This window comes from Hippichthys cyanospilos, chromosome 22 (assembly GCF_059441005.1).
Source record: "Hippichthys cyanospilos isolate Australia breed blue-spotted pipefish chromosome 22, RoL_Hcya_1.0, whole genome shotgun sequence".
In the NCBI taxonomy this organism is placed as follows: domain Eukaryota; kingdom Metazoa; phylum Chordata; class Actinopteri; order Syngnathiformes; family Syngnathidae; genus Hippichthys; species Hippichthys cyanospilos.
Genome location: NC_142390.1, coordinates 2,533,776 through 2,541,617, shown reverse-complemented (window position 1 = coordinate 2,541,617; position 7,842 = coordinate 2,533,776). Strand labels below are relative to the sequence as shown.

The following is a 7,842-nucleotide window of genomic DNA, read 5'->3' as shown; positions in this document are numbered from 1 at the left end:
TCTGAGCCCTTTGGGTTGTCATGACGACAAGGGGAAAAATGTTCACTTCGAAATAGGCTTCGGCAAACAATCAGAAAGGCTTTGTCCCAATACTTTTGACTATGCGGGCTAAGCCCCGAGAAATGTGTGACGCACACAGCGTCGAGGCTTATCTTAATACTTATCCTGCAAAGCTATATTTTAAAGTTGAACGCACACCAAATTAGGACAAAAATGGATGAACAATAATATTCATTACTTCTTACCACGAATACCGCAGCAAAACCATATACAGATACACAAAAAAACTCTGTTTGAGACTGATAGGCTTTAGTTATTTCCACAATTTCCAAACCTAATCATGCTAAGATGGTTTACCAGTATTTTAAAAAATATTTTCATCAGTAAATTTTTCTTTGATTGAATATGTAGCAAAGTAGTAGTATTTCCTTCAGAAAACCATTTCCCTGCAGTAATTCATAGAATTTATTTTAAATCGAAATATGAGGTGCTATTTTGTTGTTTGGATTCAAGATATTTATTTATTTAAGAAACACGTACAAAGGTTTCCAACTGTGCAGCTCAAACAAACAAAAAAATTGTGATAGAGTCACAACTACTTTTGGCCACAAGACGGCGACAGACGACACCGGATGCGGGAGATGATTTTGGTGCCCAAACCCTGACGTGAGACGTTTATATATACATATATATATATATATATATATATATATATATATATATATATTCAAACTGATAAATTCAAATGATTCATTGGAACTGATACGACTTGACTAATTTGTGTGTATATTTCAAATCTTATTGGTTTGGAGTGGTTTCCGAGGATTTCTGGATCTTCTGAAGCAAGTAGTCCATTTGAAGATTGAGATTGGGTTGCCCCTTCTTGGTTTTTTTGCAAAGCATTTGATACGTAGCCATCTTTTTCTCTTTGTAGTTTCGAATGGCCTCCTCACGCTGCTGCTTTTGTTTGAGGAATTCCTGGTGAGGATAAAAAGGGAGGCGAAAATACAATAAGTCAAAGCGTTAAACGGGAGTCAAACGGTGTGAAGGTATCCACCTCTTTCTTTTGCCTTTGCTTTTCTCGGACCCTCTCGCACTCGTCCAGAGAGCGTTGGTAGGATGTCTTCTTCTCCATTTTTTTCTTCATGCGGTTGCTAAGTGGAAGACTGGAAGAGCATAATCAAGAGAAACCCAGTCAGTTTAGCTAGTGAAAATGAGTATGGTGTGACCATGAAATAATAATATACATTTCTGCTGCAGATGTTGACTCGTCTGTAATTTCTGCCTCAGGTGCCTCTGCAGCTTCCGGATCAGAAGCAACCTCCTCCTCCATCACATCCCCCTTTTGTTTCTCCTGGCCCTGCCCTTTCATTCTCAGTTTGACCCGATTGACTCGGTTTGTCCACTCCTGGTTCTTCAGCTTCTCCGCCTCTGCCATGTACAAATGCTTGAGGTGTTCCGGGTACTGCTCGCGGTACAGCGATGACGAGGACGTCTGCGCGTTTGCTCTTTTCTTCTCCTTTCGCAAAAGCTTGTTGTACTCGTGCTTCACTCTCTCCTTCCGCTGAAAAGCAAAACCTTGACCTGGGGAATTGAGATGAAAGCACGAAATGAGGAATCCGATTTACAAGACATTCTCGTCACTGTTTAAAATGACTATTATGTTAACTTTCTGTTCATGATAACATATTCTTACTAAGAACACCTAACGCGAGCTACCAGACAAACGATTACAATGGGGTAAATATACCTAATAGCAAACAAAGGGAGACGAGGATAAATAAACAACAATCTATGCGTATGTGCAAAACCTTAAGTCGAAACTTACCTTCATTAATACTCCCTTGGAAAACCTTGTTTTCCGGAACCCATTTCTTCTTCTTGACGCCCGCATTTTGGATTTGTGGCTTCTTCAAGGGTCCTTGTTTGCGTGGAACGTGACCTGTCTTCGTTTTCGCATCTGTCGGTGCCATTTGGACTTATTTCTAACCCTTTTTTTGGTAACCGTGCAATGTTTACATGTGCGTGTAAAAAGATCATGCACAGTCGCGTGATGATGACGCGGGCTAGCAGACACGACGAAACAAATTAAGAGCAGTCGATCTACCAACTTTAATGACCTCTGAATTTGGTCATTAATATATTAGAATAATGGTGTACCTTTTAATTGCAATCGGTTGATGGCTATATGCCAACCACAAACCCTAACCATTACGTTTTCATCAAAGTTGAACATCGATGAGTTTTGATTGACTACACATGCCTGAATGAAAGCGGAAGTAAATTTGGCATTGAATCACAACAGTTCTGCACATTTTTGTCAACATCGGAGGCCTCTGCGGAAAGGTAAATCACCTAATTTTAATGCCACCTTTGTTGACTAACTCGTGGTTCGGTATTTTGCTCATGATAAAATGCGATCAAAATGTGTTTCTTTTCCAATGAAGGAACTGTTCAAAAGAACATGATTCCCTCCTCGATCAGTCTCACGGATTTGCGGCAACGCATCGATGAAGTCACGCGTTTTCTCGCGGCCACTCTAAGCATTGCAAACGCGCACACGGTGGAGTTTTACACACACGACGTGTGGAGTCGCTTCGTGGCCGCGTCGCCTGAGGAGGTGTTGAATGCCATGAGTAAAAATGGCCACGAGGGGGAGCCAGAGGTCCAAAAACAAAGTGAGATTTGCTATTGCGCAAGAGAAAACGAGCATTTGCACATCATTATTTGCAATGAGCTTTTCTTTACCTTTCTCCGTGCACAGAGAACTTGAGGACAACGTTTGGGTTTTGCCAAAACACAAACAAGCTGGTCGACCCACATGAACTGTTGCGTGCCGCCAAGGCCCACTCACTTCCCGGCTTGGGAGTCTGCATCAGCCGGGAGGAGCTTTTGGAGACCCTCCGACGAAATCATGTGGAGTTAGGTACAAAGACAGGTATGAAGGTGATGTTTACTCGGATGCAGAAGTTTGAAAGCTCACCTAGTTTTTTGACTCCCAGGTGTTGAATTGGAGCCAGATGAGTTCATGAACACAAAAAAGTCGCACGAGGTGCAGTCCATGGCGGAGATAGTAGACTGTTTGGCCAAGCGCTGTGGAGTCAAACAGGAAAGTATTGTTTTGGTTTGGCATCTGATAATCATCACCGTTCGAAAATTTAGAGACACTTCTCGTGCAGGTGATAGACGTGGGCTCGGGGAAGGGGTACCTGAGCTCCTTCCTCTCCCTGCAGCATGGCCTCCGCGTCTTCGGCATTGATTCGTCGAGCGCCAACACCCACGGGGCCCTGGAAAGGAACCGCAAATTAAAAAAGTTCTCAAAGGTGTACCAGAAACACAGGAAAGCTACAAAAGGAGAGTCTGAGCACCGGGTGGTAACAGAAATCAAAGTGGCAGAAGATATCAATGGGTCACATGAGGATCCAATGGAGACACCGGACTCCAACACCAAAGAGGAGCTCTTCTTAAGTGCCGTGTCGTTGGAAGTGACACAGTCCGGCAGGGCTTCCCCCAGCTCACTGACCGATGAGGAGCGTCAGAGGAGGAAGGAGGAGAACCTGGAGAGGAACGTCCAGAACGGAAGCGGTGCGACCGGCGCCGTCTTTTCGCCGGTCACGTCCTACGTCACGGCCGAAACGGAGCTGAGGGAGCTCATCGACGAGCTGGAGGTGAGCTTGTCCCACATATGGACTTTCCATCATTGCTGGACTTTGTCTAAAATCTTTTCTGCTGACGCCAGGAGGCGGTCCTGGTGGGCCTGCACACGTGCGGAGATCTGGCGCCCAGTACACTCAGGATGTTTGTGGCCAAAGCGGAGCTGCTCGCTGTCTGCAGCGTGGGATGCTGCTACAACAAGCTCTCCGAAGAGTTTGAGCCTGACGCACGTGGTAGGAATGACAATTATTGACTGATAATACCTCTGGGGTTTCCTCCTCATTTTTATTATTTTTGCCCAACCTTCCGCCACCGCTAGAGGGTGACATTTGACATGTTTTTTTTTTTTTTTGCTTTGCTTTACCATAACCTTCTGCGGTCCTGCAGAGTGTTTGCGCGGTGCGTTCGGGTTCCCTCTGAGTCAGCACCTCCGCCGCCACTCGTGGTTCTGCGGCAGAAACGCCAGGATGTCAGCCTGCCTGGTGAGCGGAATGAGTCACGGGTGCGACGATGTGACGAGTGTCTCACGGTGTGCTTCCTTCCTTTGCTGACAACAGGCGCTGGAAAGAGTTCGAGTGGGCCACGGGGTAAATTCGCCCATGTTTGTTTGTGTGGCAATAGTCAAACAAAAATCCATCAAATCATTGTTCAGAGACCCCATTGTTCCCGGAACACTTTGTTTGGGGGAAGCGGCGCTGGCGGCTCCGGGCCAAAGGCGATACTTGACGCCGGCTGCCATTAATATGGGATGTTTATAAATATTCATGCAATTATTCCAGGGGGGGAAGCTGAATGCCAAAACAGGCTTGATTGAAATCCGCATCGCTCATCTGCCGGCCGGCGTGCTGGTTTTTGTTTTTCTTCAAGATTCAGATGGATTCGTTGTTCTATCGGGCGGTCCTGCATGTTATCCTTCGGGATCGCTACCACGCCTATAAAAGGTAACAGGAAGTGGTTATTTATGTGCAACTAAAGGAGAGTTTGGTGCTTGTTCATCATTCATTTTATGGCAATTCTCTATGTATAATCTGATATACTTTACTGTCATTTTTGAAACGTCATGAAGCATTTTTCCCTCAGTGAAAAGCGGGTGGGGAACGTCTACTCCAAAGCCAAATCCTTTGTGGATTACGTTCGACGGGCTCTACGTAAACTGGACCTGGATGATTCAAAGGTCAAATTCACAATATTTCACATGTATGCTCAATTTTGAATATTAAACGTCAGATGGCGTTATTTTTTGTTGCTGTTTGTCTCCGTGGCAACCACACGAAAATGGCAACACAACCCTCGACGACGCGTTTTCCTTCCAGCTTTCCGACGAGGACATCCAGCGGTACCGCGAAGCGCACGAGCCGCGCCGGCCCGAGATCCACGCTTTTAACCTGGTGAGCAATTCGCAGAGTGAAAACGTGGGATAAAAACCTGAGCGGCGTGGGTGTGTAGTTGAAGGTGACCCTGGCTCCTTGCATCGAAGGCCTCATTCTCCTGGACCGCCTGTGCTACCTGAAAGAGCAGGTAATTCCGATCGAGCGATGCATCTTGGGATATAATCGCAGAGGTGAGACGGGATTGCTTGTTACCTGAGCAGGTGGCAAAATGCGCTTTTAAATGTGTTAATTAAAAAAAATCAAATCATCAAAGCGTCTCAAGGGGCGGGCCGTTTTGCCGTTAGCCGTGGACTGAAAGACATAGCGGTTGCTTGGATGACAGCCAATCGCGGCGCACGTTGCGAACGTCACATGACCAAACCCAGAAAACAGGTGGCAAAATGCATTTTTTTGAAGTGTTAATTGTACACAAAGAAGCCATGGTTTGCCCCCTGAGAATGACCTCGCAGTCACTCGGCCAATCACGTCTCACTCCAAATCCTTTATTTATTCTTTTTTTTTTTTTTCAGGACGAGGGATCTTTTTCTGCTTTGGTGCAACTGTTCGACCCACTTCTGTCGCCGAGATGTTACGGCGTGGTGGCGCTGAAGGACTGAAAAAAACACTGAAAAATGCAATTTTATTCCATTCTTTATTGCAGGGGTTCTCCGACTATGGAATGAGGGGCCCCTTTTAGAAAACAAATTTCCCATGGACCCCCGTTGCAAATGTTTGCGGAAAAAAAAACAACAGGAATGTATTTTCACTGTTTTTTTTTTGTTTTTTTTGGGTGTCCGATCAATAAACTCCAGATATTTATTAAATCGATGCTTTAGTATACTTAGTATGTGGGATTGAATAGCTGGACTCTTAAAAAACGTGAAAATACATCCCTGGCATTGAATTAGTTCAATGTAAACATTTAATAAGTGCCCTTTTTATTCAACAACAGATTCAATTTAACAATAAGTATATTTGTTACTTTTCAGCTGTACTAAAGTATTTTTTTTTTTATTAATAACCCTAATGATTTCACAGGCTCCTTGCAGTCTGGCCATGGACCCCCGGTGGTCCGCAAACCCCAGTTTGAGAACCACTGCTTTATCGATGTTTTTTTTTTTTTCCCGCGTTTGATTGAGCTATGTCAGGCTTTTCCTTTTTTCCCCCCATCTCGTCCGAAAGGCTGTTTTTTCAGAGGCGGCCGACGGGCCTTTCGGGGGTGTTTTGGCGAAACCCGGACGGCCTGGCGGTTCTGGAAAAAGCATCGCGAGGCTCCCCGGCGTCAGAGGAGCAGGCCTTGACCTCTTTAATCTATACAGCTGTTTTACTCACTCTCTCAATAAATCTTACATGCTTGGAAAGGAATATTGTAGCGGTGCAGACGCATGAATTATGAAAGGAATCAGGCGACGTGCGGAGCTGCGCCGTTCGGGGTGACCGCATTCGCCGCTTCGCGCTATTCCGAGTGAATTTTCGCACTTGCGGGCGGGAAACCTCGGTCGGGAATGGTTAGAGATGACGGCCAATAAATATGATTGACTTCATTCAAAAGTAAAAGGCGTTTTGCGGCGCGCGTCAGGGCGGTTTTTGCTCCCGGCTTAATATTAATACCAGCGGTGGAAAGCGGAGCGAGGCGAGGCCCTGCAGCTGACATTATCCGTTTCCTGCGTGATGTTTATCTGCGAGGGCTGAAGAAGCGGCGGTTCCGGAGTAAATAGCGTGCAGGGGAAATCGCTCGCTATGTTTGGCCTACAGCGCGGAGGAAATCTCGCCGTAATGGCGGCGACGTATCTACGGAAATATCTGCGGAAAAGGCAGTCTGTGGCAAAGGCTTTTTCCCACGTAGCGCTTAAATTAGGAATGGGAAATGAGGATTTTGACAGGTTTGGCTTTTTGAGACTTTTTTATTTGTAAATGATTTAAAAGAGACCATTTGTAACTATTATCGGAATGCTTTAGAATTTGGATTCTTTTAAGTAGGTAGCCATTGCATAGATTAGTGGTTCTCAACCGGGGGCCCCTGGCATGACTGCGGGGGGGGGGGTCTGTGAAAGAAGCAACCCCTGGGTGAAATTTTGACCCAACTCTGGCTTTTTGATGTGTGATATCAAAGGAAAAGCACATTAAAAAACACTAGGAGGATAAAATATTGCATAGATTGTCAAAACATGATTTTGAATATGCTTCTAGATGCTTGCAAACGGGAGGTTGAAAAATACACCCTGCAGATTTCAGATTTAGCCCATGTTGGGCTCATTTACTGCCATTCAAAATTGGAAATAGAGTATTAATAGTCAATTTTGGACACATTGAAAACCTAGTCTTTTATCATGCATTTCCCCTGATTTTTGCATTAATCCTTTCAACAGCAGCTCACAAACAGTGTGCAATTGAAATTTTTGCGTTGAGGCCCCCAAAACATTTGCAAGCCTTTCAATGACTTCATTAAGTGGCTTAGCCTCACTCCTATAATGTAAAGTGCTTGCTATGTCTTGTAAATGTTGCTGCGTATTGTAAATGTTGCAGGAAAACCTTTATTTTGCTGCAGGAAAGCATTTTATTTCATGCGGCGCATAACATTATATCTGCGAAAACCTGCAGCATTGAATAGCTGTTTAAAGTTTTTTTTTTTCTTACAAAAAAACAGCTTATGTATATTTCTATTTGACGATGTTATGAGTCAGCCCAAGTTGGGTAATAACAAAATCCCCGGACACTCAGGGGTTAAAGAGAATAGTTCCCGCTCTGCAAGGTGAGTAAACAAGAAAACTTTCCCTGTAATATGTTCAGCTTGTTTATAACATGCTTAATCCTTAAT

The 7,842-nt window shown here is 44.6% G+C and overlaps 3 protein-coding genes across 13 annotated transcripts in view; 1 reads left to right on the top strand and 2 right to left on the bottom strand.

Annotated features, from left to right (window-relative positions):
* Positions 1-642: 642 nt before the first annotated feature.
* On the bottom strand, positions 643-2,662 carry ccdc59 (coiled-coil domain containing 59). The gene is made up of 4 exons (XM_088406311.1): positions 1,829-2,662; positions 1,248-1,584; positions 1,058-1,166; positions 643-978 (listed from the first exon to the last, which is right to left on the bottom strand). The coding sequence occupies exons 1-4, from the start codon at positions 1,971-1,973 to the stop codon at positions 799-801; spliced, it is 771 nt and encodes a 256-aa protein (XP_088262437.1). The 5' UTR covers positions 1,974-2,662; the 3' UTR covers positions 643-798.
* The window catches only part of LOC148405406 (protein mono-ADP-ribosyltransferase PARP11-like), a 45,838-nt gene continuing 39,827 nt past the window's right edge, over positions 1,832-7,842 (bottom strand). For 2 of the 10 annotated variants that reach the window (XR_015864178.1, XR_015864180.1), the window contains 5 exons: positions 4,697-5,160; positions 3,210-4,586; positions 2,984-3,093; positions 2,749-2,901; positions 1,832-1,960 (listed from right to left, as the gene is read on the bottom strand). The gene's annotated coding sequence lies outside the window, so the exon portion shown is untranslated. Of the gene's footprint in view, positions 1,961-2,748; positions 2,902-2,983; positions 3,094-3,209; positions 4,587-4,691; positions 5,161-7,842 lie in introns of all 10 variants that reach the window. The other 8 variants (XR_015864187.1, XR_015864183.1, XR_015864185.1 and 5 more) reach the window with 8 other exon arrangements.
* On the top strand, positions 2,270-7,681 carry mettl25 (methyltransferase like 25). 2 transcript variants are annotated; one of them, XM_088406300.1, is made up of 13 exons: positions 2,270-2,346; positions 2,448-2,678; positions 2,765-2,938; positions 3,003-3,110; positions 3,181-3,668; positions 3,740-3,887; positions 4,042-4,136; positions 4,212-4,241; positions 4,522-4,595; positions 4,735-4,828; positions 4,968-5,042; positions 5,101-5,172; positions 5,555-7,681. In XM_088406300.1, the coding sequence occupies exons 2-13, from the start codon at positions 2,465-2,467 to the stop codon at positions 5,639-5,641; spliced, it is 1,659 nt and encodes a 552-aa protein (XP_088262426.1). In that variant the 5' UTR covers positions 2,270-2,346; positions 2,448-2,464; the 3' UTR covers positions 5,642-7,681. The 2 variants fall into 2 exon arrangements, with proteins under 2 accessions (XP_088262426.1, XP_088262425.1); XM_088406299.1 differs by lacking the exon at positions 2,270-2,346 and having other exon boundaries at positions 2,428-2,678.

Coding starts and splice junctions, on each gene's coding strand:
- ccdc59 (XM_088406311.1), bottom strand. CDS start 1,973: ATGGCACCGACAGATGCGAAAACGAAGACAGGTCACGTTCCACGCAAA. Junction 1,167..1,247: donor TCAACATCTGCAGCAGAAAT/GTATATTATTAT, acceptor ATGCTCTTCCAG/TCTTCCACTTAGCAACCGCA. Junction 979..1,057: donor AGCAAAGGCAAAAGAAAGAG/GTGGATACCTTC, acceptor TATCCTCACCAG/GAATTCCTCAAACAAAAGCA.
- mettl25 (XM_088406300.1), top strand. CDS start 2,465: ATGATTCCCTCCTCGATCAGTCTCACGGATTTGCGGCAACGCATCGAT. Junction 2,939..3,002: donor GGAGTTAGGTACAAAGACAG/GTATGAAGGTGA, acceptor TTTGACTCCCAG/GTGTTGAATTGGAGCCAGAT. Junction 4,242..4,521: donor GAGTTCGAGTGGGCCACGGG/GTAAATTCGCCC, acceptor TTTTTCTTCAAG/ATTCAGATGGATTCGTTGTT.